The sequence below is a fragment of the Oryctolagus cuniculus genome, chromosome 1 (genome assembly GCF_964237555.1).
Source record: "Oryctolagus cuniculus chromosome 1, mOryCun1.1, whole genome shotgun sequence".
Classification (NCBI taxonomy): Eukaryota; Metazoa; Chordata; class Mammalia; order Lagomorpha; family Leporidae; genus Oryctolagus; species Oryctolagus cuniculus.
The window spans coordinates 39,934,487-39,953,022 of record NC_091432.1 but is presented as its reverse complement, the minus strand read 5'-3'; the positions used below and the strand labels follow the sequence as shown (position 1 = coordinate 39,953,022).

Here is an 18,536-nt window from a genome sequence, read left to right as displayed (position 1 = left end):
ACTTCACTCCCGGGCCACAGCAGAGAGCTGGCCTGGAAGAGGAGCAACTGGGACAGAATCCCAGAATCCGGCGCCCCAACTGGGACTAGAAAGCGGGGTGCCGGCACCGCAGGCGGAGGATTAGCCTAGTGAGCCACGGTGCTGGCCAGCATTTTATTTATTTCTTTTTTTTTTAACTTTTATTTAATGAATATAAATTTCCAAAGTACAGAATATGGATTAAAATGGCTCCCCCCCATAACGTCCCTCCAACCCGCACCCCTCTCCTTATCCACTCCCTCTCCCCTTCCATTCACATCAAGATTCATTTTCGATTCTCTTTATATACAGAAGAGCAGTTTAGCATACATTAAGTAAAGATTTCAACAGTTTGCCGCCACACAGAAACATAAAGTGAAAAATACTGTTTGAGTACTAGTTATAGCATTAAATCTCAATAAGTAATGACCTACATTTAAACATCATAGAAAAATTTTGAAAGGATGAATTTCTACATAATATTTATACATATAATTGCTTAAAGTTTCTAGAGTAATTATGATTTTGTACATTACTTATATAAAAAGTTAAAAATAAGCAGTTTCTAATTGCAGAATAGCAAAAAATTGCTTTTATATTGGCCTTTCTAAACCAATGATAAAATTCATTATGAAAACTTTGATAGACTTGACTGTTTAGCTATTATCTGTATCAATATCAAGATTATGATAAAAAAGTAGCAGAAAACTTGAAATATGGTGATGAACTGATACTCTGGAACATACATATTCAAAATGTTCATGGAAAATGGATTAAAATATGAGACTATTTTGGTGTAAAACATTTTGAAATCCATGCATTTTTTCATAGTATGCATTTTCCATGAAACTTTAGAAAATCACTCATTTGCATATATTTTAAAATATTTTGTACAAAAATCAACTTATTACTTAATTCCATATTCCATGGGATTTATGAGAGCCCTTTTATATCTTGGAGGATACAAAGATACCGTAACAATATAGTTTATAAGTACAAGATTGAAAACCTTAAAATCAACTTAATTTTAACAAATAAAATAATTGTCAATAATCGTAATTACATACTCCTGTTAAATTGATCCCTTAATCAGTACATAATGCCCTTTGTCTATTAATGATACTGTAATCATTACATAATGCCCTTTCAAAAGTCTTTGCCATAAAGTCTATTTTTTCTGATACTGGGATGGCTTCTTTTCTCACTTTTTATTTCTGTTATCATGGAATATCTGTTTCCATTTTTAACTTTTATTCTGTGTGTATCCTTGTTGGTAAGGTGTGTTTCTTGTAGGAAGAAAAGAGATGGTTCTTGTTTTTTAATCTATTCAATCATTTACAAATGTGATTGACCTATTTGAAACAAATTAGAAAGTATTTTAAAATATACTTAGAATAAAGCACTGTAGTCTAAATTACAATACAAGATACAATTATAAAACATATTTTACAATACTAACACCTTTCTGGTGGAAGTGCATACTGAGAAATGTTTCTGGAAAACAACTTGAGAATAAGGATTAAGTATATGAAGCAATAATGTTCCTTGACCCAATTATAGAGATTTAGCCAGAGAATATAATTAGATGTTAGCTCAAATAATTATGTTTAAGGATGTTTCTCATACTGTAATTTGGGAGAGAAGGTTATTTAAATGTTAAAAATAAAAAAAGAAGATGCCTTTAAAATAGTTATGTGCTCAAACAAATCAATAAGTAAATATAAATAAATAAATAAATAAATACCCAAACTAAAGATAATAGGAAATGATCACAGTGTATCATTATATAATAAGTTAGCTATAAAAGCAGTATGCACAGTATGGCATCACTTCTGTAGAAATAATCATCTCTTTTTCATAGAGAAAAATATTCACAGTTTCATACAAGAGGTGTTTATAGAGTTTGTTACTGGATGGTAAAATTTATATTACATAAATCTTCCTGCATAAATCCTTAGATTTAAGCTTTATGTCTTATCATATTATCATAGCCTCACATAGCTAATAAAGGACTAATCCAACATTTGAAATAAAATAGTTCTATAACTGCTTTTCCACTTTGCTACACTGGGGAAAAAAAAGAGCAATTTGGGACTTCAGCTTTTTAGTCTGGTAACCATCACAGGTATCATTTCAGTTTCTTCCCTCTAATATTCATATGCCATTTATGAACCAGGAGGTGTGCTAAGCACTTTATATGCATTTTCTATTTTAATTCTCATAGTAATTTAACAACAGAAATAATATTTTCATATAACCATGTTATATGTACATATATTCATGTACATTAGAGACCACCATGTAGTAGCATGTCTCTTTGTCTCCATACCCTAGACTTGCCTGCCACCAGTGCAATAGAAATTGTGTCAGAAATGAACTCACTGATGTTACCCATCCCTTTCTAAAACCCTAAACCACTGCTTGAAGTAAGCAGCTCTACAACCACTCAGTATGCTAGCACACAATGTCCTGGGTGTAGATAGATCTGTTCGCCATTTGATCTGGTAGCAACAAACAACTAAGTAAAAACAGAAAAAGTATTTGTTTGAAATATAATGTTATTAATCCACAGCAAAGATAGTCAAAAGGGAGAAGGTGCCTATTATTTGAGATGGCATAATAATTGGTAGTCTCAATATTTTTAAATATGAGTAGTACAGTATGAAAACTCTTCAATCAGGAAGGAAGAAAGGAAAGAGGGAGGGAGAGAAGGAAGGAAGGAAGGAAGGAAGGAAGGAAGGAAGGAAGGAAGGAAAGAAATAAGGAGGGAGGGAAGATGGGAGGGGGAGGGAGGAAGGAAGGAATACAAAAAAGAAACAATGAGAAAGAAGGAGAGAAGAAGAAAGAGAAAGAGAGGAAGAGAGAAAGAGAGAGAGAGAGAGAAAGAAAGAAAGAAAGAAAGAAAGAAAGAAAGAAAGAAAGAAAGAAAGAAAGAGAAAGAAAAAGAAAGAAAGAAAGAAAGAAAGAAAGAAAGAAAGAAAGAAAGAAAGAAAGAAAGAAAGAAAGAAAGAAAGAAAGAAAGAAAGAGGAAGGAAGAAAGCGGAAGGAAGGAAGGAAGGAAGGAAGGAAAGAAGGAAGGAAGGAAGGAGGAAAGGAAGGAAACCCCCACACCCCCAGGTAAGCTCCTACAGCTGTTAGGATCTCTGTGAAGAACTAACATATATCTCCAACAGAAAGCTGTGGAATCCTGACATGGAGATGTTTCGATTGTGACAGGACAATTAAATAAAGGATAATTTTTTTTGCAGGACATATCTTTAGTTCCCTTAAGACTACGTAGGGGAAAAATGAGCCTGTCTTTTTAGGAAGCCTTATTTCATAAGCAATACAAGGAAGCAAAACAAGATGCCAAGGATGTCTTCTCATGCCTGACATTAATGCCTTGATAATTAGACACACAGGAAATTTCTCAAATTATAAATTTATTGGTTTTGCCTGAGTGCTAAAGAATTCTTCCTGAAAGATGTATTTTCTAAGCCTCCCTGGAGGATTTTAGCTCTAAAATGAGAGCTGCAATAACCTGTCTCTGGGAATTTTACATACATATATGAGACGTGAAGTAAATTCAATGAATTAATGTGTGGGCATACTGGTTAAACGGTGCAGATAATTATTCTACTTGACATTTATACATTCAATCAATTATAGGCTCACATCAAACCAGTTCTCAACTTGCTTAGACATGAAGGCAGCCAAAGAAGTCAGATCAGAAACTATGTTATTTGAGCATATTAAAAGTCAAATCTACCTCATTAAGGAGATCTTCCAAATACAAGCCCTTCAGGTTGTGGGTGTAGCAGAAGGAACATTGGATTGGGAATTTCCCCACAGTAATGGTAATGAATACTAAATAATTATAACAGCTAACATTCGTTAAGGACCTTTAGGGGTTCTCTTGATGACTTGCATTCTTTTTTTCTGACAACTATAAAAAAGAGGGTCTATTTTTACCCTCCTTTCAAAAGTGAAGAATGAGAGGCTCCTATGGTTAGAGACTTGCCTGTTATCATATAGCTTGTCAGTATAAGGTGGGAGTTATACACAGACCTCCACCTTGTCAGGCAGTGTGCTACATTGCACACAATGGAGCTCTGCACAAGGGACAACAGGAGCCGGGAAATTAGTGCATTGTGTAGTTAGGGAGCATATTAACATTACTGGGGAATACTCATGTACGTTAGAGACCACCAGTAATATGCTTTCCGTAGTCTTTCATGTTTAAGAAACATGATAAAATCAAGTGTGCTTATCCATGATCGATTGGAAAAAACCTGTCCCTTCCATCTTATAACCATTAATCCTCTCATGTTCTCTCCCTCCATTCTCCTTGGCGTGTTGATGTTTCAATCTTACCAAGTAAGTCAATCAAGATATGAATATTTGGAGCTGTCATCATTGTTATTAATGGGGATGAAAATGTCAATAAAGCATTGTTGTGTTTATTAAATAATGTATGATGATTATAGAATGTAAAATTATTAATTTTTAGTTGTAGCAGTTGACTTCTTCTGAGATGCAAACCAGGATTTCAGATGAGAGTTTCAATCACAAAAACTTATTTTATTCATCCTTCAGACTGTAGGTGATTTAAACAGGGATTACAATAATCTACCATTTGGTGCTTAATGGTCTCAAACCATTTGTACAAAGTTAAATTTCCCATTCATAAGCTTTGTGGAAAATTAATTTTTAAGCATGCTGTTAATTCAAAATCATACCCTTTAAAATTGGTTGTTTCTTAGGTTAGTTGGTTGAGTCCCAATTATATACTGCCCTGTGGAAACTTTCTTTGCAGAAATGAGCATAATTCTATGGTATATTTCAGTATGTGAAGGTTAACCACAGGGGGGCAAACGTGTTCAATTTTATTTGTTTATGTATTTTTAGGTAACAGTTAATTCTATTGCTCTCAGATTACAATCACCTCATTGTACACTGCCCAGTGCTAGTATAATGCAATGTCAAGTTGACAGAGGCAGAACTCTTCAAAAGCCACAGTGGTTTCTAGTATACCTTTAAAACTTAAAAGAAAGAGAAAATCTTATTGAACCTTACTTAGCTATCAAAAAAAGCATGACTTGGTTCACCCATAAAAAATTTGTGTTTGTCAGGCCACTGTTACCCAAACTGAACCATACCTCCAACCTTTTGTGCAGATCATCCCAGTTCATTGAAATAATACATGCAATAGAATATTAAAAATTGACAGTAAAATCATCAGAATGTCACTGACATTACATGACTAAATGTCACATTGGTGAATCACACATAGACACTATTAATCAATGACACATGAAGGCAGCTCCCTAATCCATCTATAACCACCCCCTAAAATAAATTAATAAAAAGCAACACAGAAGTTCTTATAAAGTGATGAATTGTCTTTTTTTTTTTCAAACCATTATTCAAAGTCAAGCATTTAAAGAATTGTCTAAAAACCCTCCAGTCAAATGCTTTGTGCAGCATTCAATATGTAACACGGGAGCTAATGGAAAAAGCAGGCGGTGGAAGGGAGAACTTTCAGTTGTCATGCTGAAAATTGCTTTAAAGAAGATTGTCGTTTGAGACTCTACTGTCAGCAATGAAGGACTCCGAAAGCAGCTGAACCCAGAATTCTGACTGTGGTATGTTTAAAGTACATCAGTCTAGGAATTCTATAACAGTTTTCTCTTTTATTAACTAAATATAAATTATAAACTAAATATAAATCAGTTAAAAAAATTAACAACTGAAAATATTGATTTCACAGTTGGGAATGAAGGTTATCTGTTGTTTTAAAATACTAGAAATATGCTTTTTAAAAAAAGAGGAATAATATAATCTGAATGTGCTATTTGTTAAGTATCATTGTTTATCTTGTGTGCAAAACTAATGTTTGCTTCTGAACTTCTGACCGTTTCTAAACTTATTTGTTTATTGATCTTATTGAAATAGTGATTTCACAAATTCTACTATAAAATAGTTACTGATTCAAAAACATCAAATATAATTGCTTGTAAAAATAATTATTTTAAGTGTTCTTAAGAAATTAGTTCATATAAGATTTTTATTAAATAATTTTTGTCAAAGTAGAAAGTCTGAGAAAGAATCTGAATTTGAAGTAGCAAATGCCATAGGATTAAATGTTAAAATAAATAAGTGAGACAGGTATGAAACTCACTAACAAGTAAGCTGGGAACAAAATATTTCTATCTGCTATTTTTATTTTCTCTTGGTTTTAAAAGTGATAGGATGCTTAATTTTGCCTTGGTTTTAATTTATTTTTTCTTCAAAAATAAACATTGTTTATATAACTGTCTAAAAATCTCAACTGCTTCTATATGAAGATCAGGGTTTCTATTTCTTTATCTATTTTCAAGCTTAGAACACTTAAACTGCACAATTGTTGACACTAAAACAAGTCTAAGAAAAATAAGTACTTAATAGATCTCCTACAATATTTAAATTGTTTTTAAAAATCAATCATCTGTAAAGGCATAGCAAAATGTATTCCCTGTAAGTTACTTCCAGATGATATTTAAAGTATTTAAAGTTCATAGAAAACCACCAATTTTTGCCTCACCATACATCATCTACTGATAAATTTAGCTTTGAAGTTTTACTAGATAAACCAGAGAATTTATGATTTTGATGAAATAAAAATGAATGAAAAAATACCGTAAGATAGACTAAGAAACAGCACTTAGTACAATGCTTGTTTTAGTATGGAATATCAGTCAGTATTCAGTTTCTTTTAGTTCCTTTTTTACTTTTTTATAGAGTATTTACAATTTTATCCTTTCCATGGACACATGTTGTATTTTGTGGTATTTGGAGTCACATTCTATCCAATTTTGCAAGTCAGGTAATTCATGTGTTTTGTATTCAGTTTGTATTCTCATCATTGGTGATTAACTTTCTGTCTTCTTTGTAGCCCTATGATACTGTGGTGCTCAGTAAACCTATTTCATAGGCCACTCGAAATGTGAAAAAACTGTTGCTTATCCATTAATTAAATGAACTAAAATTGATATAGGGAAAATTTGCCTCAACAGCAAAGTGTCTGAAAATTTTCAGAGAGTTTTCTTGAGAGAAGTAAGAAATTATCTTACTTGTTTGAATTATCTTGATAAAAGTACCAAATGCAATTATTTTCATACTTATGCTTGATTTTAACTAAATTTATTGTTAGTTATCAGTATAAAATATTCGCATATTGGGGACTCTTTAGAAAGGAAAAAATATGTGCTGTGAAATCATACTTGATATCTGAAAAAAAATATATTTCACTAACCTAAAAGTAAGTTCGTAAGTAGAACTATCATTAAAATGGAATAGAAAATGTTCTTTGCGTATGTCTTCCTAATACAATAAGAGATTGTATTCAGTGATATTTTAATATTAAAATATCACATTCTAGGAAATTTTTATTGCACCGACTTTTAAACAAAATATGTATGTTTCCTTTTTCTAAACCAAAAGCTTGTAATAATGATTGTCAATATAGTGAATACCAAAATTATCTCCAGGGCTTGTTAAAAACTGTATGGCTGAACTCGCGCCTGCCTCAAGAGATTCTGATTGCAATAGTTCTCATTCAGACATAAAAATTTTTCATTTTTATGTTTCCAGGTGATATTGATGCTTTTGGTGCAGTTGGAACATGTAAGAACCACTGTCTTAACTATATTGTTAATATCTCAGTGTACCTAGTATTTTGAGAATCTACCATGTGCCATAAGTCTGAGAATGCACTGATGAATAAAAGGCAAAATCCCTATGCTTGCAAAGCTTATAGAGGAGAAGTCAGACAATAAATAAGTCAACAGCTAAATACCTGTTTACAAGTTCTTTGTAAACGGATACAGGGTAGTGGCAGAGGTACTGGTGCTTGTCTGATCGGGGAAGCAGCCCCTCAGAAGGTACTGAGAGATGAGAGGTCAACTGAGAGAAGAAGGGGAGGATACATTCAAGGCAGACTAGTGACTTCATGAGGATCTTGGGTGGCAAAGAGCTTCGTGTGTTTGAAAAACTGAAAGGTGGCCTGTATGGCAGGAACACAGAGACTGAGAAAAAGACTGCCCGAGAGGAGAGAGAGGTAAGCTGGCACAGTGTGGCAGGGACCTACAATGGGGAGATGGGGAGATGGGGTTTTATCTTAAATTGAATTTCAAATAGATTTCTGTTATAAGACCAGTTTGCCCTGAGGCAGGGAGCAATGGTGGAGGTGGGAATGACATTATAGAACTCCAGCTGAAAGTGAGAGTGGTTTTGGACAAGAGTGATTGGAGTTGGGATGAATACATCAGAAAGTTCCCCACATTAGAATGTGGAAAACACTAAAATATCTAAGCACAGAGGTGTCAGTGACTCAGAATCCCTAGTAATATGGAATACAGGTCAAGAAAGTAAAGTGGTTATAAAGCAAAGTTATATTAGTGTGTGTGTGTATGTGTGTGCAGTGTGTGTAACACCAGTAACAGAAGTGGGGATGAGCATGATTTTTTTAATTCTCTTTATTGTGCAAGAAAGCAATGCATGTTACTACAAACATTTCTAAATTAACATATGTCATTGAAAAATCTGATTTTGGGTAGACAGTCATATGTTGAATTAATGATTCAGTTGTGTTAGTGTGTATGCATGCGCATACCCATGAGTGAACACAAGGTATAGTGGGTACAAAATGAGAAAAATGTTTCATATTGGGAATGAGTCTTAAATGCTAAAGTGCATAAGAATTATTCTATCATTTCACAGTCCTTTCAGATACCAATAGCACAGACATGACACTTGTAGATCTTGAAGACAATCAGCCTTTTCCATGCACAGCTGCCTTTGTGCTGTTTTTTCTTCCTAGGTCTCCCCACACTCAATTCTACCTCTATTCATAGGGCTCATGTAACATCACTTCTGAATAAGTGTATTTAAGATAGTTACTGCAGCATTGATCTCATAGAACTCACCCCCAAAATAACACACATCACACGAAAGTGTAATCTCTATGTCCTCCTATATGTCTGTGATTCAATTACTCTCTTAAAGCAGGAGCACCATGAATTTCTTTTTTCATAATTACCTTAGTGCCTTACTTAAAGGATGATTCATAGAAAGAACTCAAGATAAACTTGTTAAATGCGCGTGGGTTGAGCATTGTGGTGTAGTGGGTAAAGACGTCTCCTGTGAGGCCGACCTTCCATATGGGTGCCAGATAATGTCCTGGTTGCTCCACTTCCAATTCAGATCCATGTTTATTGTCTGGAAACAGCAGTGGAGGATGTGCCTGGGTCCCTGCACCCACACAGGAGACCTGGATGAAGCTCCTGGCTCCTGGCTTCAGCCTGGCCCAGTGCTGGCTGTTGAGGCTATCTGGTGAGTGAACCAGTATATAGAAATCCTTTCTGTGTTTCTCCCTCTCTTTCTGTAACCCTTATTTTCAAAAAAATTAATAGATCTTTGTAAAAACTTGTTAAATGAATGAACTACTGAAAGAGAACATCATGAAAAAATTTCAACTTCAAATGGAGTAGAGTTATTAATGTGGTGTGCAAGGGTAAAGCTATACTTTGTGAGAAGGTGATCAAGCTTGTCTCAAAATATGGGTCAAAAATTTTGTGTAATTTTACTTCTAGGAGTTTGTGTTAATAAAATAGAGAGTTTAGGCTGGCGCTGCGGCTCAATAGGCTAATCTTCCGCCTGTGGCACCGGCACACCAGGTTCTAGTCCCGGTTCTAGTCCCGGTCGGGGCGCCAGAATCTGTCCTGGTCGCTCCTCTTCCTGTCCAGCTCTCTGCTGTGGCCTGGGAGTGCAGTGGAGGATGGCCCAAGTTCTTGGGCCCAGCAACCCATGGGAGACCAGGAGGAAGCACCTGGTCCTGGCTTCGGATCAGCGCTGTGTGCCAGCCACAGCGCGCCGGCCACAGGGGCCAATGAGGGGTGAACCAACGGAAAAAAGGAAGACCTTTCTCTCTGTCTATCTCTCTCACTGTCCACTCTGCCTGTCAAAAAAATAAAATAGAGTTTAACTGAGATACATGAACAAGAATATCAGCTTAATAATTATATATGTTGATAAATAATAATTTTATAAAATAATCCTAAATATCCTTCAGTTTGGATTAATAATGATATAACCATAAACTAAATAGTGTTAGGTATTTAAAAGTATAATGGGGCATGACTAACCTGCACCACTATTCCTCAATGGTACAACAATAAACAAAATGTGGCTATATAAAATTGTTGAATTCCCCTCACTGGAAGCCTTTGTGGGATACCTTGGCCCATCAGATTATTCCACACAAGCTACTGAGGTCATCAAACCCCAGAAACTTGTTCTGAAGTGAAATCTGGGGAGCTGTAGTGTTGTGTTTCTTGTTCTGAAGTGTATTCTATGAAAATACGCTGAAAGTAGCCCATCCCTGGAACCTAGAATAGCTTTTCTTTCCTAGCTGATATGACATTAGATGAAACTCTATGTGCTGATGTACAGATGCATGGTGGACTTTTCCCTTTGCTTCACCCAAGCACCATTTCCTCACTGCCCTTCTTTCTCTACACTAAGTCAGGCAGACAGAATTCTCTATTCTGTTGGCTATCGTGTTAGCAACTGTGATGGACAAAGTTCCAAACCTGAATTTGACTGTGGGACATTTTCCCAGAACTTATGTAAGGAAAGATGTTCTCTACTCTACTACGGGAGGAAAGTTATTTTCAGCAGTGTTAAGTCATTGGCCTGGGATTGTTTCTGTACCTGAAACTCTTATGCAAACCGAATGAAACAATGTGAAGGTATTCCTTACAATAAACTAAAAACAAAACACCCTGGCCTCAATCACAAAATTGGTTATGTAATTACAGATTTTTGCATCACATCGTGTAGAAATAGTGCAAATGTCTATCTGTAGACAATCAGGCAATTTGTTTACTTTGCTCCCATGTTCAGGCTATAAAACCCGGCTAGTCATTGCTATGGGAGTACAGCTCTCTGAAGTGTCCTGCTGTTGAGTGTTGCTCAATCCATGAGTTATTCTTTCATCAAATAAACTCTGCTGCATTGGTTTTACCAAAATTTTTTTCAACAGTAGGAAGAAAATTAGGCAAACATTAAAAAGAAGAAAAAATAGAATGGAACAAAAAATAGAATTGAGGCCGGCGCCGCGGCTCACTAGGCTAATCCTCCGCCTAGCGGCGCCGGCACACCGGGTTCTAGTCCCGGTTGGGGCGCCGGATTCTGTCCCGGTTGCCCCTCTTCCAGGCCAGCTCTCTGCTGTGGCCAGGGAGTGCAGTGGAGGATGGCCCAGGTGCTTGGGCCCTGCACCCCATGGGAGACCTGGAAAAGCACCTGGCTCCTGGCTCCTGCCATCGGATCAGCGCGGTGCGCCGGCCGCAGCGCGCCGGCCGCGGCGGCCGTTGGAGGGTGAACCAATGTCAAAGGAAGACCTTTCTCTCTGTCTCTCTCTCTCACTGTCCACTCTGCCTGTCAAAAAAAAAAAAATAGAATTGAGAGATGGAAATAGAGATCTAATAGTAGTAGTAGTATGACTACTAGTCGTAATAGTATTTTGTCTCCCAAACTAACAGTTTTAAAAGCTTATTCATTCTACACATTTAAAGGTTGAGAGCTAAATAATGTTTACTTTATGACCATAAACATCCTTTTGTTTTTACGGATAAGCTATAATTATCTAGTTTGAATTGGAGTTCTGTCATTTGGAACAGAAAGTGCCCTGTTTAATATAGATATTTTTGGTATGTAGTAGAATAAGAACAGTATATTAAATTCTGTGAGTGTAGGTGTTTGAAATATTACATGTCAAGTGTATAATATTTATTCATACACACATACAGTTAAATTTGAATTTGGGGGAGGGTGAGGAATGGGAGGAGAACTCTAAACTTATGTAATAGCAACTCTCTACCTGTTAGCTCTTAACAGTACTTTCTCTTTATTTTGTATCACTCATGGTTTATTGGAAAACCAAAAACAGAGCTGAGAAAAATAAAAAGGGAACTGAAAAATATCATTGCTCAGAGGAGAGGAAACTGTTTGTATAATTGGAAAAAGAGTCTGAGTAAGGATACAGTTTGGACTGGGTCAGGTAAATGTCGGGGCTGCAATGGGAGACACACAATGTGGGGAGAAAGACGACACAGAGCACAGATATGAGGGCTGTGGGAATTTTTGTAATACATCTTAGCAGCCTCTATTTCTTCAGATTCATAAATACAACATTTTTAAATTTTTTAAACTCAGCAAACACTTTTAACACTGATGTAGATTAAAGAATTAGCTGAGGAGGTGTTGGAGAACTAAAATGTCTTTAAAACAAATGAAACTCTGCTGCCAGTTAAATCAGCTTCCATATATAATTCCTCACAGAAATGAAAAAATGGACCTTTCAGTTCTCATATCCAATACTTCAGTTTGAATTGTAAGGGCAAATATGACAGTGGAAGACCATTAATGAAGCATGAAGTGCCAAAATGTGGTCTTTTATATATTTGATAGCAATACTCACACAAAATAAAAATTAAAAAAAAGAAATTAATTCTAAAACTAATTGAGCAAATACTACTGCCAAAGAGGTCATAGTATTTTACCAAATATACATGTGAAATAGATACTATTGTTATCATTCTTCTATGAATAGGAGTCTTTCCTTGTAGTTTGGTATCTTTAAGAACTTGATCCCTGGAATTATGGCACATGGATTGAATCCTGACACTGACACTTATTCTCCATGTCGTGGCACTGGAAAGTTACTTAAGTCCTTGCTACCTCAGATTCACTGTCCATAAAATGTGGCATGGGGTTGGGGGTGGCAAGTAATGATATCTACCTCACTGAGTATTTGTGAGGAAACAATGAATGTGTCTACTTTAAAAAACTTAAAACAGTGAATGCATATAGTATTTGCTCCATTAAAAAAGTATGTCCATACTTTTACAGATGAAAAAAAAATCAAGGATTTTAGAGATTGGCTAGTCCAAGAACACACAGTCAAGGTGCGTAGTAAGCTGCCCTTGCTCACAGGTTGTCTGGTTCTGTGTGAAATAAGGAGTGACATTATGGCAAGGGGGAGGAGAGAGAGAGAGAGAGAGAGAGAGAGAGAGAGAGAGAGAGAGAGGAGAGAGAGAGAGAAAAGGAGAGGAGAGCAGAAGAGGGGAGAGGAGGGGAGAGGGGAGGCGGAGAGGAGGAGAGAGGGGAGGAGGGGAGAAGAGAGGAGGGGAGAAAAGAGGAGGGGAGAGGAGAGGAGGGGAGAGAAGAGGAGGGGAGGAGCGGAGAGGAGGGGAGAGGAGAGGAGGGGAGGAGGGGAGAGAGGAGGAGGGGAGAGGAGAAGAGGGGAGGGGGAGGAGGGGAGGAGAGGAGAGGTGGTGGAGAAAGAGAAGCAGAGAATAAGAGTCTGGATGATGACAATTGGCCATTGCAGTGTACCATGTACAACCTCCTTCCATTTCCCTCTGTGATACAGATGATAAATTCCACTTTGTTCACTAATCTTTAAAGGTGGAATTTTGGGAAGGGAAATAAGGATGATAAGGAAACTTCATAAATGCTGTATATGTTTATAACCAAAAATGAAAATATTTACAATGTGGAATACTAGAAATTTAGTTTCTTTTTGTAAGACCAAATCATTGGTTAAGTGGTAAGTGTGTGTAAAGGAGCCGATAGTGGCTAGGATGGATCCTGCTGATAAATGTATCCTGAACTATTAGAGATGAAGCTGAAGAATGAAATCTGGTACCTGATGAAAGTAAGAGTGTATGAAACTGGGAAAGAGGAGGAACAATGTTTATAAAAAAATTAGGATCCATGGTTGCTCTGATAAACTCCTAAAAAGGCAAAGAAGCCTAAACAACATATATAACATATCCATATTCCCCATGATATATATGCTCAATTCCCTCTGCTAATTTTGTTTCTTGAGCTGTGTATAATGACAGATTGCACTTAAAATGATTTGGCATTGGTTTTATGGAATACTGACAAATCGCACTTAGAAGTTGGATACAGGTATTTTCTGAAAAATATATCAAAGAAAATGCCCTGCTTATAAATTATGTAATTTCAAATATTTTATACCTGTATATAAAATATATGTTCATAAAGTGAAATTCCATTTGTATTTAGCTATTATGTTGTCTTAAGATATATTTAATATTGTCTTTTAAAAAGAAACATGTAGTTGTGAGGCTTTGTCTTAACTAGAAGTTGTTGGTTAGTTGTTGGCTCCATACCCTGCCTATGCTCCTGATTCCAGCTTCCAGCTCATGCAGATTCCAGGAGGTAGAAGGTGTTGTCTCAAGCAGTTGGATCCTTGCCACACATGTGGGAGACCTTGACTGAATTCCAGCTCCTGGCCTTCTCAATCCCTTATTAAGGGCATTTAGAGAGTGAACCAACAGATGGGAACACTCAGTCCATCTGAATTTATTTTTTCTCTCAAATAAGTAAATAAAAATTTAAAATAGAAAAATATGTATATGAATAAGTAAAATCTTCTTTAGGATATTTTCTTTTAAAAACTCACAAAGGACATTAAATAGCTAGAAGAGTACATCTTTAGGATTCTTTTACAGAGGCCTCTCTTTGTGGATATTATCTAAAGCTGTGTTTGTTTTTCTTTGTGATGTCACTGCACTGGAAAACATTATGATGAAATATTGTAATTGCTTACTGGAATGTTCAAAAACTTGAGTGTTTGTGATGTAAACTTTCATCTTAGTCATTCTTAGATAGGCAATTCTCCTTATGGCATGAAGGACAGTTATTTCAAGGAATTTCTCATCTTGACATGAGATCTTCAAGTTTGGCAGAAAAGACTTACATTTTTGACACCTAAGTACAGCATTGTCATAAATAAATGGAAACAGCCATTTGTAAAAAGATAGAGACCCTGGGGCAGAGGCAACGGTTAGAGAACCTACCACTCAGGTGGAGCCTGGATATTTGAATCCATCATCTTTGTTTAATAAGGCCTTAAAGTGGTACCAGGTTAAAGCAGGGTGGCAGGAGGGGAACTTTTAGTGGAAAAACAGCAGAAACAAACTATTTATTGAATACTGTTTTTAAGTAACATCTCTGGTGTTGTGTGCTCCATTCATCATTACCTAATATGGTTGCCACTGACAGGAAGAATTTGCAAGGGCTCTTTGGTGACTTAAAATTGCTTGGATTCTAAAGTCTCCAAGAACCATGCTCTTTTTAATGCAAATACCATTACATTCTTTATTTCTACACCATGATGTCTTTTTTAAAAAAAAATAAAGATTAATTATTGTATTTATTTGAAAGACATAGTTAGGGAATGTGACGAGGGAGAGAAAGAGAATCTTCCATCCACTGGAAGATGCACTTCCATACAAAATAGCCCGACTGAGTCTGGGCCAGGCAGAAGCTAGGAGCCTGGAATGCCATCTGAGTCTTGCATGTGGGTGAGAGTTCTGTACCTTCCTAGACACATTAGCAGGGAACTGAATTGAAAGTGATTAGCTGAGACTGCAACTGGAGCTCATATGGGCTGTTGACAAACTGTTGCACCACATCATGGCCCCAGCTGTGAAAGTTCTTAAAAGCATCAACCTCAAAATCATGTTCCCCCAAAGTGTCCAGAAAGCAGATTACTGTATTTAATCCTAACTGGGAGTATGGACTAAGTGCCAAAAACCTACATGAAGTTCATCTTTTATTGCTGCTTTATTCCATATGTATAATATTTTCCTGTGTTTTTTTTTTTACTTTTTTAATATTTTTTATTTTAATTTTAGCTAGTCTTTAATATTTTCCTGTGTTCTATCAGAGGATAATGGGAAAGGTGCAGCCATGAAACTTTACCCAATTAGACCCGTTTGTGAAGCTGTGAAATTATGTTTTTAGAGATCACATACAGATATTGAATGGATTACTGAATTTATTTACTAACTACAGTACTCATTTGGCTAGTGATTAAGATATCAATGAAGATGCCATGTCAGAACACTTGGATTCAATACCCAGTTCTCTGCTAATGCACACCCTGGGAGGCAATGGTAATGGTAATGACTCAGTTGATTGGATTTTTGCCAACCACATGTGCAACCTCGATGTAATGTGAGGATCCTGGCTTGGCTCCCTCTAGAGTGCATTGTAGGTTTTTGGAAAATGAACCAGTGGATGGGAGCTCCCTGTTTCTCTATCTACATCTTTCCGTCTGTCCCTCTGCCTCTCAAATAAATGGATTTTTTTTTTCAATCAGCTCTTGGGAGTGAGTTGATATAAGCTGCCTCTGAAGCAAAGGAAGACCTGTGTAAATAAAGGTATCCCAAGGGTTGAAGCAAGGTATCCATTACCACAAAGTCCACAAGACATCTAGGAATAGGAAATAATCATCTTTTTCTCTTTTGCCATCTTACTATTTCCTTCGGTTACAGAAAGTTAGTCACAAGAATTTCTGCTTTTTTATGTAATTTTTTCATATCCTTCCAACACCAAGACAAGAAATAATTTAATTTTATCCTACTCTTTCCACATTGTCTCCACCTCGATTCCCACTTCCACCATCTACAAAGGAGCACAGGATTTGGAGCAGTCCTATAATTTATAATTTTCTAAAGTTTCTTTAAAATAAGCAAAAATACTAAAACTTATAAACATACATATAATTATATATCTTCATTAGGTTGTTTCTTACACTATGTATAGTTAATCTATTCATAAGTACAGTTTAATACCTGAATACTGAAAACTATGAAGATTATTTTTAAATCAATCAAAATAAGGACAAGGGCTTGTCTGTTTTCTAGAGTTTCTCATTCCAAGGTGGATGAGCAAAAGCGTATTGCTTATAGGTCATTGACCATGGAGTAAGAATAGTTTCTAGAATTAAAATGGTGTTTGATAAAATTGGGTTCTCCTTGAGGCATTAGGATAAATAGGACTAAGCATTAAGAACTCATTAGAGAGGACGGCATTAAGGTTAGTTTCTGCTGTAACTCAACTCTTTTTTTACTTCTGGAGGGATTGTTCATAGATGCTCTTGTTTAAATAGCTAGGAATCATCTGATCCAGTTTTTAATCACAGTTTTTAAAAATGCACCTGACCTCATGGGTCATTCTGCTTGGACTTGTCTGATTGGTTAGTAGAAACTATTTTGTTCAGTTAAGCTATCTTTGCTCAGCCCCCAATTACCATGATAGTTCCCTATATTTCAGTTTGGGTCATTAGTTGTTTCTTTAAACACGTAGTTTAAAATGCACATAAAGACCTAAAATAACCAAAGTAATATTAAGCAAAAAGAATAAACCATGCTATGTGACTTCAAATTTTTCTATAAAGTGATAATAACCAAGTAGCATGGCATTGGCACAAAAACAGATACATAGCAAAATGAAGTAGGAAATAGAGCCTAGAAATAAATCCTTACATTTGCAGCAAACTGATGTTTTACAAAGTTGCTAAGAATGTACATGGAGAAAAGATTAGTCTCTCTCAAAAACAAAGGCTATCAAAACAAAAATAAGTAAGTTTGTATCAAACTGCAAAGCTCTGTACAGTAAAGGAAACAATCAATAGATTAAAAGGACAAACCTACAGAATGGGAGAAAATATTTTCAAGCTATACATCTGATAAAAATTAATATTAAAAATATATAAAACTCAATTGTAAAAAATATAATAATAGTCATACTTTAAAAATGGGCAAAATTCCTCAATAAATACTTTAGAAAAGAAAGCATACAAATGGCCATCAAGTGTGTGAAAAATATTCAACATCACTAACCAAGAGGAAATTCAAATCAGAACCTCAGTGAGATGTAATGTCAAGACCTGTTACAATGACTATTACAAAAAGACAAAGTAGAAGTGTTGGTGAGAATGAGGAGAAAGGAGAATGGTTAGAAACTTTCAGTTGAAAATAAGTCAGTACAGCTATTATGAAAAATAGTATGGAGGTTCTTCAACAAACTGAAAATAGAACCGAATGATCTCACACCTTGATATTTATCCAATGAAAATTAAATTATACTATTAAAGAGATATATGAGTGCTTATGTTTATTGCAGCACTATTCACGATAGCCAAAATATGGAGTCAACCTAAGTGTCTATCAAGAGGTGGATGGATAAATATTATGTCTCATGTATATACAAAGCATAGTATGAAGGAAGCCACTACAAAAAATTTAATACTGTCATTTACTACAACATGATAAACCATGATAAATGAGAATATCCTGTTAAGTAAAATAAGCCAGACACATTAACACAAATACTGCATAATTTTCCTCATATGTGGGATTTAAAAAAGTTTAAAGAGCAGAATGGTGATTACCAGAGTCCAGGAAGACTAGCCAGTAGGTGTGGGGAGATGTTGATCAAAGGATGTATAATTGCAGTTAGAATGAATGCAAATGATGTGTCCAGAATAACAAGTATAAGCTAAGCTGTCAATATTGAAAAAACTTACACAAGTAGAAATAGCCAGTGCTCTGACCTTGGGTTACACCCATAGGTTCAAGGAGATTAACTTTTTTTGTTTTAATAAACAGCTATAT

The 18,536-nt window shown here is 35.7% G+C and overlaps 1 protein-coding gene across 11 annotated transcripts in view; it reads left to right on the top strand.

Moving 5' to 3' along the window:
• The window catches only part of ANO3 (anoctamin 3), a 426,063-nt gene that overhangs the window by 238,634 nt on the left and 168,893 nt on the right, over positions 1-18,536 (top strand). Inside the window, exon 1 of one of the 11 annotated variants that reach the window (XM_051825161.2) lies at positions 4,824-5,642. The exons of 8 other annotated variants lie outside the window; for them this stretch is intronic. Coding sequence is in view for 1 of the 3 variants with exons in the window: in XM_051825160.2 (XP_051681120.1) it covers positions 12,900-13,004 (105 nt within the window). In the remaining 2 variants the exon portion in view is untranslated. Of the gene's footprint in view, positions 1-4,823; positions 5,643-9,236; positions 9,370-12,896; positions 13,005-18,536 lie in introns of those variants that run through there. 2 more of the 11 variants (XM_051825165.2, XM_051825160.2) reach the window with 2 other exon arrangements.